The 24,184-nt window shown below is 46.9% G+C and overlaps 1 protein-coding gene across 1 annotated transcript in view; it reads left to right on the top strand.

Moving 5' to 3' along the window:
• SCNN1G (sodium channel epithelial 1 subunit gamma) overlaps window positions 1–24,184 on the top strand; it is a 61,119-nt gene that overhangs the window by 2,219 nt on the left and 34,716 nt on the right. The window contains exon 2 of the mRNA XM_086940445.1: window positions 23,061–23,391. Within this exon, the coding sequence (XP_086796571.1) occupies window positions 23,072–23,391 (320 nt within the window). The 5' untranslated portion in view covers window positions 23,061–23,071. The remainder of the gene's footprint in view (window positions 1–23,060; window positions 23,392–24,184) is intronic.

Here is a 24,184-nt window from a genome sequence, read left to right as displayed (position 1 = left end):
CACAGCCTGTGTATTCTGCACAGCTGGATTTTAAGGGTGGCCCTGGCATTCTGAGATTCTGCCGCTAACTCAATGTTCGTACAGTTGCAGAGTTGCCGCATATGCCACATAATTCACAATCTGCAGCAAGATCTGACCATTTCACCAGTTTTAGTTGTGTTTCTTGTTCACCCAGGTTAAACGTCACCTCACATGCTGCATGGGAATTCGACACTTTGTTGCAGGGTCTACACACGCACCTTACCTTCCCCCTTTTCAATTTTTACCTCCTACATTCAAAACTTTATCTATAGGAAAACACCTTTAGGAAAAAGGTGAAATACGTTTACAACTGTTAGTGAAAAGAGACTGTCTCTGTCATAGAACAGGCCTTTGTCAAACATTCCAGCGGGGGTTCCCAGGCGCGTGCTCGGGTTTTCCCAGAGAGACAGAAAGGACTTATAAATGCCAACATCAACATGGCGTTTCTACCTCTCAATGAAATATAGACTATTCATTGGTGCCGAATCGCATTCTCTTTTTTTTATCAGTTGAATATCTGTATAATTTTCGGCCAGATTATTATTATTATTTTTTTACTATGCCCCTGTTGATGTCTGCCTCTTTTCAAGAAAAATAAAACCGTTTGAAAAACAATAAAATAAGTCAATGTTCCTTTTAAAGCATTGGAATTTCTTTTACGTCACTAAGTACGTAAAAATGTGATACTAGTTGGGAAACAATGCCACGGAAGAACATGACACACCAATTGCATTTGATTAAAATGCTAAATGATCGACAATTGGCCATATAATTTAGATAATCAAGCCACATAAATGGGTTATTCCTTGTTGCATAATTCCGGCGGGCTAGCCCAGAGGGATGTAGGCCCGGTATTGCAAGCTGGGGAGCATTTTCTAGACAAAAGAAAACACAAAATGACTCACAAATGAAGCAATCCACAAAAATAAACAATCCGTTTAAAGGTTATTAAAATGCATGTCTAGAGTTTTGTTTTGGGTCACTGGCTGATTCAAGAAAGCCCAGGCCGCTCAAGTGATACTGGCAATATTACTGGGGAACAAATGCATTTTTGTGAGAGGAAATACGTGTCCTTATTGTGGACGAAAATACACGTCTTATTGTGGTAGTAAATGTCTGTCCTTTATTGTGCGAGTATATATAAGTCTTCTTTGTGTGAATACATGCACCTCTTTATTGTGGGAATAAATACATCTCTTTATTGTGGGAATAAATGCATGACCTCATTGCGGGAGTATATACAGGTCTTCATTGAGGGAATAAATACACCTCTTTATTTGGGAATAAATGCATGTTCCTACTGTGGGAGTATATTCAAGTTTCATTGTGGGAATAAATGCACCGCTTATTGTGGGAGTAAAAACGCCTCTTTAATGTGGGAATAAATGCATGTTCCTACTGTGGGAGTATATTCAAGTTTCATTGTGGGAATAAATGCACCGTTTTTTTGTCGGAATAAAAACACCTCTTTATTGTGGGAATAAATGTATGTCCTTATTCTGGGAGTATACACAAGCCTTATCGATGGAATAAATACACCTCTTTATGGTAGTAATAAATACACCCCTTTATTGTGGGAATAAATACACCCCTTTATTGTGGGAATAAATACACCACTTCATTGTGGGAATAAATACACCTCTTTATTTGGGAATAAATGCATGTTCCTACTGTGGGAGTATATTCAAGTTTCATTGTGGGAATAAATGCACCGCTTATTGTGGGAGTAAAAACAACTCTTTAATGTGGGAATAAATGCATGTTCCTACTGTGGGAGTATATTCAAGTTTCATTGTGGGAATAAATGCACCGCTTTTTTGTCGGAATAAAAACACCTCTTTATTGTGGGAATAAATGTATGTCCTTATTCTGGGAGTATACACAAGCCTTATCGATGGAATAAATACACCTCTTTATGGAAGGAATAAATACACCCCTTTATTGTGGAAATACCTGCACCCCTTTATTGTGGGAATAAATGTACCCCTGTATTCTGGGAATATATACACCTCTTTATTGTGAGTATAAATGCACCTCTTTATTGTGGGAATAAATGCACCTCTTTACTGTGGGAATAAATACACCACTTCATTGTGGGAATAAATACTCCACTTTATTGTGGGAATACATACACCACTTCATTGTGGGAATAAATACTCCACTTTATTGTGGGAATAAATGCATGTTCCTACTGTGGGAGTATATTCAAGTTTCATTGTGGGAATAAATGTACCACTTATTGTGGGAGTAAAAACGCCTCTTTAATGTGGGAATAAATGCATATTCCTACTGTGGGAGTATATTCAAGTTTCATTGTGGGAATAAATGCACCGCTTATTGTGGGAGTAAAAATGCCTCTTTAATGTGGGAATAAATGCATGTTCCTACTGTGGGAGTATATTCAAGTTTCATTGTGGGAATAAATGCACCGCTTTTTTGTCGGAATAAAAACACCTCTTTATTGTGGGAATAAATGTATGTCCTTATTCTGGGAGTATACACAAGCCTTATCGATGGAATAAATACACCTCTTTATGGGCGGAATAAATACACCCCTTTATTGTGGAAATACCTGCACCCCTTTATTGTGGGAATAAATGTACCCCTGTATTCTGGGAATATATACACCTCTTAATTGTGAGTATAAATGCACCTCTTTATTGTGGGAATAAATGCACCTCTTTATTGTGGGAATAAATGCACCTCTTTATTGTGGGAATAAATACACCACTTCATTGTGGGAATAAATACCCCACTTTATTCTGGGAATAAATGCATGTTCCTACTGTGGGAGTATATTCAAGTTTCATTGTGGGAATAAATGCACCGCTTATTGTGGGAGTAAAAACGCCTCTTTAATGTGGGAATAAATGCACATTCCTACTTTGGGAGTATATTCAAGTTTCATTGTGGGAATAAATGCACCGCTTATTGTGGGAGTAAAAACGCCTCTTTAATGTGGGAATAAATGCACATTCCTACTGTGGGAGTATATTCAAGTTTCTTTGTGGGAATAAATGCACCGCTTATTGTGGGTATAAAAACGCCTCTTTATTGTGGGAATAAACGTGTGTCCTTTTTCTGGGAGTTTATTCAAGCCTTATCGATGGAATAAATACATGTCTTTATAGTAGGAATGCACGCTTTCCCCTCAACAAACCCATTTTGTGGGTGGCAAACTACATAGAATGCAAAATAATGCATTCCCAGTCCCACTCCAAGCTCTAAGAAATGTATTTCAGCAAAATCTTAAAATGATCCCACGCAGCACCTGGAACCTCAAAGACGGGTGCTTTAGGTAAACACTAAAGAAAGAAACATTTTATTATTCATAAAAAAGAGCCGTCCTTTGCGTCACCCATTCATGCACATGTATATGACACTACACAGATCTCACAAGATTTAATTCATTTTACTTTCACACATGTCTTCCCTAATCAACTAAACACGGAGCAGATTCCACCAATAAAGGGCTTGTGTGTACTCCCACAATCAGGGTATTGCTTAGAGGTGAGAAACCCGGCTGGGGCATTGTAACATGGAATAAATCAGTTTTGCTTTTAATCGAGGTCATATTAATTTCAATTGCATGCTAAAAATGTCGCCTTTCCGAGGAAGCACTTTGTGACTTCTGGCTGGCTTGACCCTGAGGTGAACAATCTTCCTAATATATGGAGGCAAACAAATCTGAAAATACAACTGGGATTTGTGATTTAAATAAGGGAGGAATCCCTTATATAAATCAAACAATCCCTTATATAAATAAATAAATAAATAAATCAAACAATCCCATAAATATATAAACAAGATCTATCACATGTTCCATCTGTCTGTCCTAACCCAACCCTGGTTGAAGCCAGGAGGAGGTATTTAAGGCCTATGAGTGTCAGATGCAATGCTACCTCTATACAAACCCTAATTACACTCTGTAAATCACCACAGGATGAACCCGCTCATTATCAATTGTATACATTTTTAAAGAGCTTTCTAAACCTGTTTTAAAATCCATGAAGATAACGTTTTAAAATTATAAATATTTAAAGTTGATATTATGAACTATTACCTTTAACCCCTTGTGTGCTCAGGACTGCCGATATCCCAGCGCCGTGCAAATTCCCCACCTGTGCGGAAGAATTAATTAGTGGGCGGAGTTCAGACGGTCCCCGGCCGTCCTCCGCACACGCCTACTGTAACGTAGGACGTCCGGGGGCCGTCCTGAGTCCGCAAGGGGTTATGCCCCCAATTAAATCCGCGCACCGCAGCGAAATTCACGCCGCAGGGAAGGGGTTAAGTACAACCTGCCTTTTCAAATGATCTATTCAAGCTTTGGGAAACCTATCGGATGAATTCATCTGTTATCAACCATCTAAATATCTAATGGATTCCATTTGAAATATGTTGCAAAAATTATGATGAAACATTTTAACCTTTGAAATGCTTAAAGTTGATGCAATGGCTGTCATTATAAATGTTTTAAAACTATGTTTGTATATTTGTTGACCTCAGTTGACGTCTATATCAAATTTAAAATAAACTTTCATATGGAGTCAGTTCACCAAAGTGCAGAAAGCGGGTGGGCGGATGTCTGCCTCTTCGATTGGCAGCCGTCTTCCCTTTCTGTCCCTGTTGCTGTCTGCATGACTGCTGAGACCGCAGGCAGCAAGTGCCAGGGGTACCGAAGAGCAATCCAAGGGTAACAGCTACTGCTAATTGGCACTGATGCCCTAGTACCTGACCGGAGGAGGTTGGCACACGCTGCCCAGGAGCCTGGCACGAGGCCGCGCTCCATTTCGCCAACCTGGTTTTAATCTCTTAATACCAAGGTGGATTACAGCGGATTAAGTCTGATGAAAGTCTTTTTCGCTTTTAAAGGCTCGCCTTTAATCAGCAGGGACTTGGCGCTGCAGCGCATCTGCATACTGCTGTAACAACCACGCCTCGACCGGGTTTTCTATGCTTAATTTAGTAAGGGCATTTATAGCACTGAGTTCTCGGGCATCTCAGCACGGTACACACGTGGACCTCAATTTAAAGAAATACCAGATGTGGTGAAAGTGATACAAAAGGGGATGATGGACGGAGCGTTTGAGCAAATCAAACACTCACCCCCAGTCAACTGATCTGGGTTTAATCCATCACCATTCTTTAGCCCATTCAGCCACCCCAGTTCAGACATGGCCATATGCAAATCAGTCTGACCTGTGCCTCATGGGAACAGTCCAGCCCGAACTGCCAAGCCATGTCTTCCCTGGACCGGAAACAAGCATCCTGGGACCGGTTTCTGGTTAATCAGCCATTATCAGCCAGGCTATCTTGAATCCAGTGGCCAAGTGAGCAAGGGATGTGGTGAAGGTGCCACTACACACCCTTCCACCAATGATGACATTACAAGGATGGCCCCTATGCCATCCTTAATTCCTTCTTGGCTGTGTCTTCAAGAGCCCCCAAGACAAGGGTTGGCAAGGAGACTGGCATTTGTATTAGAAGCCAAGCCATGGTTATTACCAAGGCCAACCCTTATTGACAAATGGGAACTTTGTAATACAGCAAAACACAAGTATGGACGAATAATGTATTAAAAAAAATCTGGGTGTTCCATCAATTGCATTTCAGATAAGCCTTTGATGTTGGGGGTGTCCAAAGTAGGCACAAGAGAGTTGGATCCACGCCAGGTTATCAGAATAACCCCTGACTATGTCAATGATTTACATCTGGGTTCATTGTATGTACATACATTTTATGTTGAGATCCTGAAAAGCTGACATTGGGTCCAGTCCTTCAATACCAGGGACACCAGTGCGGTGGCTGGCATGGCACAGATCTGGGGTCTTCAACCTTTTCTGTAAAAAGAGCTTCTGGTGTTAAATTAAAACCATCTTGATCTGCTAATATTGTTAGTGTTGCAGAAGTGCCACATCAGACAAGATTACATTGCTGGCCACCAAAGCAAGCTCACAAGCAGGGATCACCTCAGTGCATCGGGCATGGTGAAAGTATTAATGTCAAACATGTTGTGTATGTCATTGTGGAATACCTCCACATCGGTGATACTGCATGACTTATTGCTCAAATATCCCCTTTAAACATATTTTGGAAATTGGACCATTGTTATCCAAACATCAGACTTCTGAAAATACAGGTTTTTATCTCGAATACAGAATTTTCAATTTTGATATACATATTAATTCACCCAATCACGTTTTGAGTTTAGTAGGCCAGGCTACACACAAAGAGCTACTTACAGGGAGCTGGAGAGCTACCAGTTGCTCACGAGCTACATCCTGTAGAAGCCTGGTATGGATACAAGTCAAAGATTCAGGAAAAACATTGACTAGGTAAATAAATGGCATTTATATTCAAAATAAATTCACTTAGCTGTGTGTCTAGAGAATGTGGCACACATCTAACCTCCTGGACCACCTTGTAGTCACTGGTGTGAAGTGGAACTTAGAAATGTGTAAGAAAAAGAAGAATAAATACCGAGTAAGTAAACCCGGCAATGAACACATTGAAAGAGAGAAACTCGGCACCCCATAGGCTGGAAAGAGGATGGAGGCAGGGCCCAGGAATGGTATATTTGCATACCCACAATGCTTTGCAAAATTATTCGCTTCACTTATCAGTCCCCGCAAGAAATAACTTACACATATATTGTTATTATATATTAAATCTGGCTCCCCTGCGGATCCACTTAAACCGGCCCAGTTTAAGAACATGCAGGCGACATGTCGTACACCAGTGCTAGCTCTCATCAACCTGTCGCTGGCCTCAGGGATCGTGCCCACCAGGTCGAAGCAAGCGGTAGTGACACCTATCCTAAAAAAGCCCTCCCTAGAACCGGTAAAACCTGAGAATTATCGCCCCATTTCACTGCTGCCGTGGGCCGCCAAAGTCACCGAGGCCCACGTGAATAGGATCCTGGCTGATCATCTCGCCGAAGCTAACATCTTGGACCCCACTCAAAATGGGTTTCGTGCGGGTCACAGCACGGAGACTGCCTTGCTGTTTATGGTTGTACATCTGCGCTCCGTGCTGGATACCGGTCGAACAGCGGCACTCCTGTTATTAGATCTGAGTGCCGCGTTCGACACGGTTTCTCACGAGATCCTTTTGCGGCGGCTAGAGGAAGCAGGCGTTAGGGGGCCCGCCTTGTGTTGGTTCCGGTCCTTCCTCTCTGACAGATCTTTCCAGGTTGCTATCCCACCCGGTAAATCTACCTCTTACCCGCTGACACTGGGGGTCCCACAGGGATCATCTCTGAGCCCCACTATGTTCAACCTGTACGTTAGACCGCTGGCTGCGGTAGTCAAGCGCTGGGGCCTGACAATGGTATCCTACGCGGATGACACACAGCTGGCGGTCACGTTGAGTGGGGACTCAGATGTGGAGGCCCTCAGGTTTTGCGAGGGTCTACGTGCGGTGGCCACTTGGATGAATCAGAACTGCCTCCAATTGAACACTAAGAAGACAGAGGTCATGGTTGTGGGAAAGCAGACAGGATGGTGGAATGATAACTGGTGGCCTCCTGAATTAGGAATGACCCCTTCTCCTGTAATGGAGATAAAAAATCTCGGGGTCTGGCTGGACCCTATTCTCAGTTTCACCTGCCACACTAAGAGGGTGGCAGCCTCTTGTTTTGGCATTATCAGGGGCCTTTAGACCTGTACTTAAATTCTTCGATGCCCCTACCAGACAGCTAGTGGTCCAAGCCTCAGTACTATCTAGGATAGATTATGCCAGCGCGCTGCTAGCAGGAACAAACCAGGCTGAACTCACGCGGCTGCAGCGCGTGCAGAACCCTGCAGCCAGAGCGGTGGTGGGATTGCCCAGGCGTTGTCCGGTTTCGAGAACACTGCAAGCGCTCCACTGGCTGCCTGTTGGTCGGAGGATCGAGTTTAAGGTGCTTTGCCTGGCTTTTAAAATCTTAAAAGGCGCGGCCCCCCAATACTGATGAACCTACTGACCCCTTACGTCCCCTCTCGATCCTTGAGATCGATGGGTCAGAACCTGTCTGTTGTCCCACGTTTCTTGTTGAGTAGGACAGCTGGCCGCTCCTTTCGAGTAGTGGCCGCAAAGCTGTGGAACTCTCTTCCTGCTGAAATTCGGGCACTGGATGACTTACTCTAGTTTAGACGTGCCATTAAAACCTTCCTTTTTAATAAAAATCTCTGATTGAGTATCTTTTATGCTGTGTTGTGTATACCTTCATATGGCGCCAGGATGCCCCTTTGCTGGGGCAGCTGTGCGCGGTACAAAAACAGTTAACATAACATTGTAGTGCGTTAATTTGCAAATGTGAAACATTAATATTGCCCTGGCATGATCAGATCTCCTTCACCCTCAGTGGGACAGGTGTCAGCCAAGTTAATTTGAGGTTGCAGAGGTTAATGTCTGCCCGCTCCATTGAGGCCAACAACATTCACACAGTGCATTGTGCTGTCGGAAATAGTAGACATGCACTATATATAAACCCTGGTATTATCATAACATACATACATTTATTTATTTATTTATTTTGCACATTTTTAAAGCGCGCTGTTACCCAAGCCAGGTCTTCAAGACATGTTTGCTGTGAGTAATTCTCCCAGAAATTGATATACTTACATCTAAGCTCCCTGATAAACCACATTAAAATGAACACTTATATCCCTCAAATGGCCAAAACGACTCCTGCATCTTCCAGGAATTGTGGAAATATAGATTTGACAATAAGGTGGTATACATTATGGAACACATAACCTCCTGGCTCAGTGCCTACCAATGCTACCAAGCTTCTATGGGGCCATTTTTGGCTCCCAATAGATAGGGGCACGTGTCACCCTGCTGAAACATTTAGCGCTTAGAGACAGCTTTGACCGTTGAGGCGCTATTAAAATCCCTACCCAAATATTGATCAACGTGGATTTAAAGACGGACGAAGAAGAAAAACCCATACCTAATGGCCAATTTCAGGCCCCCAAAATGAGAAGGAGGACAAGTGGGCAGTAGAGTTAGTTCCTTAAAATACTTATTCAACCATAAGCTCTTGGTAGGCGTGAAGTTAGTCCAGGGCATCCGACTTTAGGCCCAGCCAGCGGACCAGCAGCTGCAGACGTCAGCGGTTTAGTTTCTTTCACAGGTCCTGACTTCAGCAGGGCTGCCTCGGCTTTCCATCCTTCCGTGGATGATTACATATTATGATGTACTTAAATGACCACAACAACTTACATTTCAGCACCAATCTACAGTTTACTTTGTGTGGGCAAACTGAAAGGCGCCAAGAGACAGGAGGACTCCGAATTTTATCCCTGGTTCTGTTATGTAATTGTCTCTTCTAGAGCTTTCTTCCGGTGTAAAACCACCAGACCTCTCCGACCTCAAGCTTGTCGCACGCAGAGTGTGGTTCACGCCGGGTGTCACGCAGAGCATGGTCCACGCTGGTTGTCGCGCAGTGTGGTTCACGCTGGGTGTCGCGCAGAGTGTGGGTCACGCTGGGTGTCACGCAGAGTGTGGATCACGCTGGGTGTCACGCAGAGCATGGTCCACGCTGGGTGTCGCGCAGAGTGTGGGTCACGCTGGGTGTCACGCAGAGTGTGGATCACGCTGGGTGTCGCCAGCTCACTGAGTCGGGTCAGGTCAGGAGAGCTCCGGACGCTGGATAACGAGGCACATCCTGGGAGGAGAGGGCGGGGCCGGGGCACCCCCGAGGCGGCTGCACCTGCTCTGCAGCCGGTCGCCAGCATCCCGTCGGGCACACTTCCCGGACGCGCCTCCCTGGAAGGGACCGGCCCAGCTCCAGATTCAGGAACTCTGTCTTGTCTTTTACTCCGTTGTTTCTCTGGAAAGAGCCTCACACCGTGAATCATCTCAGTGACCACTACACCTGGGCCAGCAGTGTGCCTTACACCTGGGCCAGCAGTGTGTCACACAACTGGATCAGCACAGTGTGTCACACAACTGGATCAGCACAGTGTCTCACAACTGGATCAGAGCAGGGAGTCCTACAACTGGTTCAACACAGTGTGTCACACAACTGGATCAGCACAGTGTGTCACACAACTGGATCAGCACAGTGTGTCACACAACTGGATCAGCACAGTGTGTCACACAACTGGATCAGCACAGTGTGTCACACAACTGGATCAGCACAGTGTGTCACACAACTGGATCAGCACAGTGTGTCACACAACTGGATCAGCACAGTGTGTCACACAACTGGATCAGCACAGTGTCTCACAACTGGATCAGAGCAGGGAGTCCTACACCTGGATCAGCAGTGTGCCCGACAGCTGGGCCAGCAGTGTGTCACACAACTGGATCAGCACAGTGTGTCACACAACTGGATCAGCACAGTGTGTCACACAACTGGATCAGCACAGTGTGTCACACAACTGGATCAGCACAGTGTGTCACACAACTGGATCAGCACAGTGTGTCACACAACTGGATCAGCACAGTGTCTCACAACTGGATCAGAGCAGGGAGTCCTACACCTGGATCAGCAGTGTGCCCGACAGCTGGGCCAGCAGTGTGTCACACAACTGGATCAGCACAGTGTGTCACACAACTGGATCAGCACAGTGTGTCACACAACTGGATCAGCACAGTGTGTCACACAACTGGATCAGCACAGTGTGTCACACAACTGGATCAGCACAGTGTGTCACACAACTGGATCAGCACAGTGTCTCACAACTGGATCAGAGCAGGGAGTCCTACACCTGGATCAGCAGTGTGCCCGACAGCTGGGCCAGCAGTGTGTCACACAACTGGATCAGCACAGTGTGTCACACAACTGGATCAGCACAGTGTGTCACACAACTGGATCAGCACAGTGTGTCACACAACTGGATCAGCACAGTGTGTCACACAACTGGATCAGCACAGTGTGTCACACAACTGGATCAGCACAGTGTCTCACAACTGGATCAGAGCAGGGAGTCCTACACCTGGATCAGCAGTGTGCCCGACAGCTGGGCCAGCAGTGTGTCACACAACTGGATCAGCACAGTGTGTCACACAACTGGATCAGCACAGTGTGTCACACAACTGGATCAGCACAGTGTGTCACACAACTGGATCAGCACAGTGTGTCACACAACTGGATCAGCACAGTGTCTCACAACTGGATCAGAGCAGGGAGTCCTACACCTGGATCAGCAGTGTGCCCGACAGCTGGGCCAGCAGTGTGTCACACAACTGGATCAGCACAGTGTGTCACACAACTGAATCAGCACAGTGTGTCACACAACTGGATCAGCACAGTGTGTCACACAACTGGATCAGCACAGTGTGTCACACAACTGGATCAGCACAGTGTCTCACAACTGGATCAGAGCAGGGAGTCCTACACCTGGATCAGCAGTGTGCCCGACAGCTGGGCCAGCAGTGTGTCACACAACTGGATCAGCACAGTGTGTCACACAACTGGATCAGCACAGTGTGTCACACAACTGGATCAGCACAGTGTGTCACACAACTGGATCAGCACAGTGTGTCACACAACTGGATCAGCACAGTGTGTCACACAACTGGATCAGCACAGTGTCTCACAACTGGATCAGAGCAGGGAGTCCTACACCTGGATCAGCAGTGTGCCCGACAGCTGGGCCAGCAGTGTGTCACACAACTGGATCAGCACAGTGTGTCACACAACTGGATCAGCACAGTGTGTCACACAACTGGATCAGCACAGTGTGTCACACAACTGGATCAGCACAGTGTGTCACACAACTGGATCAGCACAGTGTCTCACAACTGGATCAGAGCAGGGAGTCCTACACCTGGATCAGCAGTGTGCCCGACAGCTGGGCCAGCAGTGTGTCACACAACTGGATCAGCACAGTGTGTCACACAACTGGATCAGCACAGTGTGTCACACAACTGGATCAGCACAGTGTGTCACACAACTGGATCAGCACAGTGTGTCACACAACTGGATCAGCACAGTGTGTCACACAACTGGATCAGCACAGTGTCTCACAACTGGATCAGAGCAGGGAGTCCTACACCTGGATCAGCAGTGTGCCCGACAGCTGGGCCAGCAGTGTGTCACACAACTGGATCAGCACAGTGTGTCACACAACTGGATCAGCACAGTGTGTCCCACAACTGGATCAGCACAGTGTGTCACACAACTGGATCAGCACAGTGTGTCACACAACTGGATCAGCACAGTGTCTCACAACTGGATCAGAGCAGGGAGTCCTACAACTGGTTCAACACAGTGTGTCACACAACTGGATCAGCACAGTGTGTCACACAACTGGATCAGCACAGTGTGTCACACAACTGGATCAGCACAGTGTCTCACAACTGGATCAGAGCAGGGAGTCCTACAACTGGTTCAACACAGTGTGTCACACAACTGGATCAGCACAGTGTGTCACACAACTGGATCAGCACAATGTCTCACAACTGGATCAGAGCAGGAAGTCCTACAACCGGTTCAACACAGTGTGTCACACAACTGGATTAGCATAGTGTGTCACAAAACTGGATCAGGGCAGTGAGTCCCACATCTGGGTCAGCACAGTGTGTCCTACAACTGGATCAGCAGTGTGTCCTACAACTGGATCAGAGTATTGAGCCCCCCAGTGTGCCCTACAGCTGGCTCTGCACAGTGAGTCCACCAGCGGACTCATCAGTGTGTTCCACTATTGGCTCAGAGCAGTGAGCCCCGCAGCAAGGATGCGCAGTGGTTCCCACAGGCAGCGCAGCCTGCTTTACTGAAGAATGAATATAGTGAGTCCCAGAAATGATCAGGTACACTGTGCCACTTGCACGGGTCAACAGTGTAGCACAGCGTGTCCCACAGCTGGCCAAGAACATGTTGTTGTCTCACAACTAGATCAGTACAGTCTGGGTGCGTCCCACAGCCGACTGGCACAGCCCGCTGTAAGAAAGGATGAAAACACGCAGTCCAACAACTGGCTCCACACAGCGAGCCTCAGACTCTCACAGCGGGAGCAGTGCAGTGACTCCCACTACAGAACCGACACAGCAAGTCCCACAGCTGGATAAGTACAGTGTGTCCCACAGCTGAATCAGTAGAAAGTGTGAAATAACTGGAGCTACACAGTGAGCTGCACACTGGACCAGGGCAGTGTGTCCCACATCTGGATCTACACAGAGTCACACAACTGGATCAGGGCAGTGTGTCCCACAGCTGGATCTAAACAGTGTCCCACAGCTGGATCAGGGCTGTGTACCCCACAGCTGGATCTACACAGTGAGTCGCACAGCTGGATCAGGGCAGCATGCCTCACAGCTGGATCTACTCAGGGAGCCACAAAGCTGGATCAGTAGAGTGAGTCCAATAACTGGCTCTACACAGTGAGCCACACAGCTGGATCAGTAGAATGTGTCCAATCACTGGATCTACACAGTGAACTGTACAACTGGATCAGGACAGTGTGTCCCACAGCTGGATCTACACAGTGAATCGCACAGCTGGATCAGGGCAGTGTGTCCCACAGCTGAATCTACACAGTGTCCCACAGCTGGTTCTAGACAGTGAGTCGCACAGCTGGATCAGGACAGTATGTCCCACAGCTGGTTCTACACAGTGAGTCTCACAGCTGGATCAGGACAGTATGTCCCACAGCTGGTTCTACAAAGGGAGCCACAAAGCTGGTCCTGTAGAGTGTGTCCAATAACTTGATCTACACAGAGAGTCCCACAGCTGGATCAGTACAGTGTGTCCCTCAGCTGGATCTACACAGTAAATCCCACAGCTGGACCAGTAGAATACATCCAAGAACTGGGTCTACACAGTGAGTCACACAGCAGGATCAGTACAGTGTCTCCAATAACTGGATATACACAGTGAGCTGCACAGCTGGATCTGCAAAGTGCGTCCAATAACTGGATCTACACAGTGAGTCACACAGCAGGATCAGTACAGTGTCTCCAATAACTGGATATACACAGTGAGCTGCACAGCTGGATCTGCAAAGTGCGTCCAATAACTGGATCTACACAGTGAGTCACACAGCTGGATCTGCACAGTGAGATGCACAGCTGGATCAGTACAGTGTATCCCACAGTATGATCTACACAGTGAGCTACACAGCTGGATCAGGACAGTGTGTCCCACACCTGGATCTACTCAGTGAACCGCACAGTTGGATCAGTAGAGTAAGTCCAATAACTGGATCTACACAGTGAGCTGCACAGCTGGATCAGCACAGTGTATCCAATAACTGGATCTACACAATAAGTCACACAGCTGGATCAGTACACTGTGTCCCGCAGCTGGATCTACACAGTGACAGCACAGCTCGATCAGTACAGTGTATCCCACAGCTGGATTAACCCTGTGAGCCACACAGCTGTATCAGGACAGTGTGTCCCACAGCTGGATGTACACTTTAAGCCCCACAGCTGGATCAGGAGAGTGAGTCCAATAACTGAATCTACACAGTGAGCCGCACAGCTGGATCAGTAGAATGTGCTCAATAACTAGATCTACAAAGTGAGCCACACAGCTGGATCAGTAGAATGTGTCCAATCACTGGATCTACACAGTGAACTGCACAGCTGTATCAGTAGAATGTGTCCAATGACTGGATCTACACAGTGAGCTGCACAGCTGGATCAGCACAGTGTCTCCAATAACTGGATCTACACAGTGAGTCACACAGCTGTATCAGTACAGTGTGTCCCACAGCTGGATCTACAAAGTGAGCCACACAGCTGGATCTACACAATGAGCCACACAGCTGGATAAGGACAGTGTGTCCAACAGCTGGATCTACAAAGTGTGCCACACATATGGATCAGTAGAGTGAGTCCAATATCTGGATCTACACAGTGAGCCACAAGCTGGATCAGTAGGACGTGCTCAATAACTGGATCTACACAGGGAGTCCCACAGCTGGATCAGTATAGTGTGTCCCACAGCTGGATCTACACAGTGAAATGTACAGCTGATTCAGTAGAATGCATCCAATAACTGGATCTACATAATGAGTCGCACAGCTGGATCAGCACAGTGTGGCCTATGCATGCTTCACCACAGTGAGCCAAACAGCTGGGTCAACACTGCATGTGCTGGGTCTGGATAAGCACAGTGCGTCTTAACACTGCATCAGGATAGTGTGATCCACAGCCGGACCAGCACAGTGAGTCCCTTCACTGCAACAGCACAGAGCGTGCTCTGCATAGAGCGTCCCAAAGCTGCTTCAGCGATTGTGTCCTACGCATTGATTGGCACAGCGTATGCTGTGCATTGATCAAGACAGAGTCTTTCACAGCTGGAGCGGCGCAGTGGCTCCGACAACTGAATCGGCTCTGTGGGTCTCACCACAGCCCCGGCCCAGTAGGACCCACAGCTCGATCAGCATAGTGTGTCCTAGGCTGTATCAGCATAGTGTGTCCCCTGGATGAGACAACAGGGTGTCTCTCACAGCTGGATCAGCGCAGTGGTTTTGACAACTGAATCAGCATGGTGGGTCCTACCACAGGATCAGATCAGTGTGCCGCACAGCTTGATCAGCATATTGTTTCTCACAGCTGCATCCTCACTCTTTGTCCCCTGGATGGGTCTACATGGTATCACCCACAGCTGGACCTGTGCAGTCTCTGCCAGGCCTATGTGCTTCGCCACGCCTCACCAGGCCCTTCAAGTGCCCCACTGCCTTGCCATTGCCCTATGCTGATCCTGCAAGACACTATGTGTAATCCACTGTGCCCTCCATGCCAAAGGCCCAGCTTTCATCCAAGAAACACTAGAGATGGTCACAGAAGAGAACTCTCCACTCAACCCCGGCGGCCCGGCTGACTATCACTCCTTACAGGAAGACACGCATTACCAGCATCTACCTCGCTGTGTTAGAAACAGAACTAGGGAACACTCTTGCAACAAAGAAAGGAAACACTGAAGACTATCTGGATTCCAAGAAGGAAGGGAAGGTCTGGTCTCCTCAAGATGGCACCACAGCAAGCCGACAGCATCACCTCCTCGGTAGGTGTGGATTGACAATACGATCACCAGGATGGTGCTGGCCCAAAACCCAACCCATGGTAGACACAAGCACATGCTCAACTATCTCTGACTCTCATTCACTCCTCCCCAGACATAACCGTAGCACCACATTGGCAGTGACACAGATTAGCAGATTGCCACTTACGCACGGCACTCATCCATAGGTCAATGCATCAATCAGTAGGTCTTATATAGCGAGGCTTGTCACCCCAGGGGTGTCAAGGCGCTGGGGTTCTGTGAGCCTTGGTCAAAAAGTCACGCCTTGAGCTTCTTCCTGACGTCTTCCAGTGAGGGGGAGGTGTGCAGGTGGAGGGAGCTCGCTTCATGATTTGGGTGTGAGATAGGAGATGGCCCGTCCTGCCACACTCCATCCACACATTTTATTTTCTCATACTGGAACCATTTACAATTTCAAAGGCCCCTTTTCTCACTCCATTTACTTCACTAAATGCCAAAGCACTGCACCCAAAAATCCTAGAAAGCAGCAGCATACTTGTCCTCACACACAACGTCAAAACACCACCGACAAAATCCACATTGCAAGCCTCCCGAGGAGTAGAGTGCTACCCGTCCAGCCAATTACTCCCACAGCTCATCAGGGATATGAAGTGTATATAAATGCAACTACAGTACCATACCCAAAGCAGTCAAGTCCAACTTTACTACTGCTTAGGAGCATACAAATATCACCCTGACCACAACTAACACATCCTGGACCACAGAACCAGGTCCTACAGATCTGGGTCCCTGCCCATGGGACTTACAGCCAGTGACTGTACATCTGTGGGATTTCTAATGGATTAAGTGTAGGGCGCAGAGTGGGTGGCCTCACGGGTGTTCCCCCAAGAGGGGAGTAGAGTGGACATGTGGAATCTCATGGAAACCCACAGAGCCATAACTTTGTGGATGTTCACCAACATTCTCCATGTTTTTCAGATACAGTTTGCGCACCTTCGCAGACTGAAAAAATAACACTCACATGGTTTCAGGGGTAAGGATTTTTTCCCACATGGAAAACAATTGTCAAGGGAAGAGAAAAAAAAAAAAGAAAAAAGTTAAGTTCCACCATAACCACAGATGTTCTACTGGTGGGAATCTCTCCAATTAGAGTATTCGCGCCACCACATACATCTATGAAAGTCCTAGAATTTCTTAGCCAGGTTTAGGAGGTTTGTGAATTTAAAAAAAAGTATACATTTCATGGAAGTCGTAGGCGTGCACCTCTTCATCGCAAACTTCCTGTTCTCTAAAAAGTTGCAGTTTACTCAAACTAGGGCCGCGTCCCACTGTCATTGGCGACGTGTAAACAACAAACAGCTGTGTTTTTTGTCCGAAGCGAGGGAAGCCTTGGGTGCAGCTTGAGCCTGCCTACTGATGAGCTGCACTTCACCAGGTGCTCGCATACCGCACAGGATTGGAAGCAATTGCCACAAAGTAGCCTTTTATCAATGATGCCAAGAAACAATTACCTCTTTGAAAGCTACCTCCCAGCATTACATGGCATGCTGTCCGCATAGATTAGAGCTCACACCTGGGGCGGCTGGTGCGTAATCCTGAGGCGAGACTGCCCAAGCCGGTTGGAGGACAAATGATCGCACTCAGGAACCAGCCAACCTAAATAAATAATGTATTACCCCACTTCACTCTACGCCTCTCAACTCTATGCCACTTCACTCTGCACCACCGCACTGTACGCCACTGCACTTTACTATGCACCACTCTAATTTACGCCACTGCAGTCTACGATGCTGCATTGTACTCTGCTGAATTCCATGCCACTGCACTCTGTGCTACTATACTTTGCTACACTCTATGCCAATGCATTCTACACCAGACACCGTACTCGAAACCACACTACTGTACACCACTCTATGCCACTGCACTTTACTCTGAACCACTCTACGCCACTGCACTCTACACCACTCTACTCAACACCACTCTACTGTGTGCACTGCAATATATGTTACAGCACTCTACAACACTCTACTCTGCAACACTGCACTCTATGCCACTCTACTTCTGCATCACTCCACCCTACACCACTGCACTCTGTGGCACTATACTCTGCACCACTCTACTCTGCATCAGAGCAGTGAGTCCTACTTCTGGGTCAGCACAGCGTGTCCTACAGCTGGATCAGAGCAGTGAGTCCTACATCTGGGTCAGGACAGCGTGTCCTACAGCTGGATCAGAGCAGTGAGTCCTACATCTGGGCCAGCACAGTGTGTCAGACAACTGGATCAGACCAGTGAGTCCTACATCTGGGTTTGCACAGTGTGTCCTACATCTGGATCAGAGCAGTGAGTCCTACATCTGGGTCAGGACAGCGTGTCCTACAGCTGGATCAGAGCAGTGAGTCCTACATCTGGGCCAGCACAGTGTGTCAGACAACTGGATCAGACCAGTGAGTCCTACATCTGGGTTTGCACAGCGTGTCCTACATCTGGATCAGAGCAGCGAGTCCTACGTCTGGATCAGAGCAGTGAGTCCTACATCTGGGTCTGCACAGTGTGTCCTACATCTGGATCACAGCAGTGAGTCCTACATCTGGGTCAGCACAGCGTGTCCTACAACTGGATGAGAGCAGTGAGTCCAACATCTGGATCAGAGCAGTGAGTCCTACGTCTGGGTCAGCACAGCGTGTCCTACAGCTGCATCAGAGCAGTGAGACCTACATCTGGCTCAGCACAGTGTGCCCGACAACTGGACCAGAGCAGTGAGTCCTACATCTGGGTCAGCACTGCGTGTCCTACAACAGGATCAGAGCAGTGAGTCCTACATCTGGGTCAGCACAGTGCGACCTACAACTGGATCAAAGCAGTGAGTCCTACATTTGGGTCAGCACAGTGTGTCCTACAACTGGATCAGAGCAGTGAGTCCTACATCTGGATCAGAGCAGTGAGTCCTACATCTGGGTCAGCACTGCGTGTCCTACAACAGGATCAGAGTAGTGAGTCCTACATCTGGGTCAGCACAGTGTGTCCTACATCTGGGTCAGCACAGCGTGTCCTACAGCAGTCACATTGGTGTACAACATGGCTAAAGCACATTGACAAAGCCAATGGCTCTTGCATGGGTGAGACCTATTGGCTTTTCCAAAGCGTGTTATGGTCTTGTGGGTTTTTTCACTGTTGGATTCGTTCAGACTACCATGAACAAGCAGAAATATATGCATACTCCTATTCCTTGCAAACTACCCATACAGCTGTCTTTACACACTCAACACTGTCCTGATTTCACAAATGTGGGTCACTTTTATCTTTCTGATTCACCAACGGGGCCTCTTTCATTTCTGTGCCCGGACCTATTTTCTCTCACACTCCGGCCTTATCTCAGAGTCGAGCCTGTGTCGCTCTCGTAAGTTCCAGGCAGGTCACAGGCGCCTCCTGCGTAAGGAATGGAGCAGGTCTCGAATTTCTGTCCAAGCAGGCTCTGAAGGCAGGCCATGTTGCCTGCCCCTCCCTGCTCTGGCGCGACGCCCCAATCGGGAACACAGCCCGAAATAGGGTAAAGAGCAGCCAGGCATGTCTCCCTCACACTTCTGCCTGACGTCATGCACTTTATGGCACTTTACTTTTTGGGCTGGCGACAAACAGATGTGGTTCTGTTCTTCTTTCGGTTGGGAGGCTGACATGGACTGATATATATTTTGTATTTTCGTCAAGTTCCCAGAGCCGCCTCTCCCTCTATGGACACAGGCAAGACACAAACAGGAGAAGGGCAGACAGAAAAGGCAAATTCACTTTCTGTGATATGAAAAGCAGAGGGAGGGGCGAAGGGGGCAGAAGAATGCACACCTTTAAATCACAACCAGGAATGAGGCAAACACTCCACTAGCAACAATGGAAGATTGCTCAGTGGCTTCAAACACCTGTAGCAGTGAAACTTCCGCTGGCGTGTTGCTGTCCACGGCAGACCAGCTCATCCTTTTATTATTGCAAAGTCGATGAAATGTGTGCCAGTGAGTGAGTGGGGTAATACTGGCATGTGGTCACTGCAAGCACTATGTAGAAGGTACTTTTCTAACATTGAAACCCTTCTGCATCTGGTCAGATTTAGAGCGCCTTTCCTAACATAGAGGTGGGAGTGTAAATCCAGGCGTTGACATGCCTGTCCCTTTTAGGGTGTACTGGGGCGGCTCTTCTGGTGTGGCGGAGGAACATCGCCCCACTGAAATATAAGATGATAATAAAATCCTTTTATTATCTTTTTAGTTTTCTTTCCTAATCCTACCATTGCCAGACAAGGTTAGGGCAGGGGCTTGGCCATTGTGACGAGCGTCATAGACATTAAGAACGGTCGGTGTTTAAAAGTGCGCATGTCAGTTTGGCCGGCCAAACAGACATGCGCACTTTGGTTTCTCCAACCCAGCTGTGTTTCACAGCCAGGTTGGAGAAAATCTGCAGGCTCCCCGTGCCTGAGCGAGTGTTACGTCAACCCACTCAGGCCAATCACAGCGCTGCTTTCATGCTGTTCAATGCTATAACCAGCATGAGAGCAGCACTATGATTGGCCCCAGGGAGCCTGCTTAGTGTAACCAGCGTCAGGAGAGGAGCACCAAGGCGGCGGCCCCAGGTGAAGGTAAGTTGTTTAATTTATGTCTTCCCCCAAACCCCACTCCCCCGCTTGCGTTGCCCCACCGATTTCAGTTCAGAGCAGCCACCATCAGTGGCGGCTCCTCCACTTAGGCGGAGGTGCGTCGCCCTACTGCTTTGCAGCAGTGAAAGAAAGGAAAAATAAAATGATAATAACGAAATGTTTTTAGTTATATGGGCCACCTGCAGGGCAGGGGGGAGTGGTGGGCACACTGAAGTGGGCATGATGCTTTGGTCAGCTGTCTCGGGCCGGCCAAACAGTCATGCTCACTTAGCATGTTCTCCACCCAGGGTGCATTACAGCCGCGGTGGAATACATGCCCAGGCCCCAATTTCCCATCTGAGCGCCAAACTACGATGCTTAGACCAATCACAGTGCTGCATTGCAGCATTGTGATTGGCTCAGGGGAGCCTGGCTGCTTCCTGTTCTGGGGATGCGGAGGAGAGATGATGTGGGACAGAGCGGCGAGGAGGTAGGTGTCTTTTTCTTCCCCCCCCCACCCCCTCGCCACCCCGCCATCCCTCCTGCAGCCTCCTCCATCCATCAGCAGCACCAGCCTCCCCCTCCCTGTGGCTGCTGGTTTCATCTTCCCAGTACTACCCTTCTTGCTACAGTCAGCTGCCACCTTCCTCCTGCCAGAGCGCATGTCAACAACATATAAGTAAAACCAAAGGTAATAGATCAATCTTACAATTTAGTTATAAGGCAGACCCATTAGCTTTGCCAGTGTTTGTTTTTACTTAACATTGGTTGATGATGCTTAATCCTAACTGATCGAAGTCTTGTAATTAATGTTGGCACTTCTTTACAACTGTGACAACATTATTTTATTTCTAATATGTTTTGTCTACTAATTAATTACATTTTCACTTTTCCTGACAATTTTTTCACCAAACAAAACATTAAGGTATAGAAATCTAGGAACCCACTATACACAAAGTATCATTGACCACATAGTTATACATTTATTCAAAATTTATTATTTTTGTTTGGTTTTATAACCAAACAAAAATAATAAATTTTGAATAAATGTATAACTATGTGGTCAATGTATACATTTATTCAAAATTTATTATTTTTGTTTGGTTTTATAACCAAACAAAAATAATAAATTTTGAATAAATGTATAACTATGTGGTCAATGATACTTTGTGTATAGTGGGTACCTAGATTTCTATACCTTAATGTTTTGTGTGCACTAGTTATAGACCTTTTTCAAACTAGATTTCTTTCCCTATGTATAACTAGCGAATTTCATATATAGGGGTCCCCTACTTCCAAAATCAATTTTTTCACCAAAGCCTGCTTAAGAATATGCTGTAATTTCAAGTATACACATAAACTTGTTAAAATATGCAGTAGCTTTGCCAAAGTGGAGGGGCATCACATGTTGTGTGATGTAATTTCGTGTTCATCAGTCAGAGGCCAAAGGTTACGTGATGTCACATATGATTGTGGAGGGATGATGCCTCTGACAGATTAATTATCTGCCTTTTCTTCCCATGTCACATTTTAAACATCTCATGAACTGACTGAATGTGTCACTGAAGGAAGCTGATTATCATGTGTGTACTGGCACTGCGGTGCTACATGTAGGTCATAAACCCAGTTCCACTTCTGTTTCTATGAAATTATTGTGTCTATGAAGGCAGCTACTTCTCATGTATGTGTTATAAGGGGCCGATTCACAGAACTAACTTAAGACAAAATCCTGATCTTACTACTTTTGGTATTCACAGAAGTTAGTATTTTTTGTCTTAAGTTTGTCTTAAGACAGACTTAAGATAGACTTAAGTTAGGAAGACAAACTTAAGACAAAATCCTAACTTCTGTGAATACCAAAAGTAGTAAGTTTAGGATTTTGTCTTAAGTTAGTTCTGTGAATCGGGCCCGAAGTGTCTTACTACATATGTGCCTCTGAAGTCAGCTACTTCTCATATATGTGTTAGAAGTGTCCCACTACATATGTGTTTCTGAAGGCCGGTTCTTCTCATGTATGTGTTAGAAGTTTCTCACTACACATGTACCTCTGAAGTCAGCTACTTCTCATATATGTGTTAGAAGTGTCCCACTACATATGTGTATCTGAAGGCCGGTACTTCTCAAGTATGTGTTGGAAGTGCCTCATTACATATAGACCACAAACTCAGTTTCTCTTTTGTTCCCATGAACTGATAGAATGCGTCAATGAAGGCAGCTGATTCTTGTGCATTTGTTGGCAGTATCCCTCCGCATGAAGGCAGTGATCTCAGTTTCTCTTCTATTTCTATGAAATGATTGTGTGTTGAAGGCAGCCGCTTCTCACGCTTGTATTGGCTTTGTCTTTCCGCATGTTGGACATGACCTTAGTTTCTCTTCTGTTCCCATGAACTGATTGACTGTATCTCTTAAAGCAGCTTATTCTCATATGTGTTACCCGTGTCCCTCCACGTTGAGGCCACGAGCTGAGTTTCTTTTCTGCTCCTCTTCTCTACAGCGGCCTCCACCATGCCCGAGCACAAGAAGAAGCTCAAAGAGAAGTTGAAGAAGACCCTGCCCGTGACGGGCCCGCAGGCACCGACGCTCTACGAGCTGATGCAATGGTACTGCCTGACCACCAACACCCACGGTTGCCGCCGCATTGTGGTGTCCAAGGGGCGTCTGCGGCGCCTCATCTGGATCATGCTGACCGTGGTGGCCGTGGGCCTGATCTTCTGGCAGTGTGCACTGCTGATCATGTCTTTCTACAGCGTCACGGTCTCCATCACCGTCAGCTTCCAGAAGCTGGACTTTCCTGCGGTGACCATCTGCAACCTCAACCCCTACAAGTAAGAAGCATCTCTCTTGAACATGTCCTGTGACACTGCTACTCTGTGGTTCTTGTTCTCCTTCTCCTTATTTTAGTTATTATTAGAGGGGTAGACGTGCCCCTCCCTGCACAAAAACAATACTGCATGCAACGCAGGCATCCTTGCACCATGGTGCAAGGGTGTGTGCATAGGCACTAGGCAGCAAATTGTGTGCCAGCACAGGGGGAAAGAACAGGAATGCACCGTATTTCATAAATGTTATGAATTCTGCCCTTTCACGTTGACGTAGGACAGTACAGGAAGAAGACTTGTGGTGCTGCCCTACGCCCATTCCTCGTCAATGAGGTCCTGTAGTAGCAAGCAGTGTTGGACAGTGCCAAATGCAGCTCATAAATTCAAAAGCAACAAGGGAGCTACTCGGCTCTTGTCCACTGTGAGTTTTATTTCATCCCAAATGGACATGATGGCTGACTCTGTGTCTGGTCTGAAGCCGATTGTTGACCTGACGTTAAGCCATAATGTTCTGTAAAGTTAGAGCGTTGAGCACGCATTGCTCTCTAAAAAAGAATTCCTAAGAATGTTTGTTTTAATTTGATGTGGACCTGTATTTTTGTGGGTCAGAGGGGTCGAGGTTTTCTTTTTGATGAGAGGTCTAATGTAAGAGTTTTTAGTCTTTCCAGGGACTTGTTGAGTAGGCATGTGGCTACCTCCCCTGCCTATGTTCAGAAAAGGATATCTTTAAAGATTTATGGTGGTGCCGGGTCTGAAGTTGATCCTGGTGGTCTGACTGCAATGATTCTATTAAGGACAT

Source organism: Lissotriton vulgaris, chromosome 10, assembly GCF_964263255.1.
Source record: "Lissotriton vulgaris chromosome 10, aLisVul1.2, whole genome shotgun sequence".
NCBI classification, from domain to species: Eukaryota; Metazoa; Chordata; class Amphibia; order Caudata; family Salamandridae; genus Lissotriton; species Lissotriton vulgaris.
The sequence above is the reverse complement of the archived record's forward strand: the minus strand, read 5'-3'. Positions and strand labels throughout refer to the sequence as shown.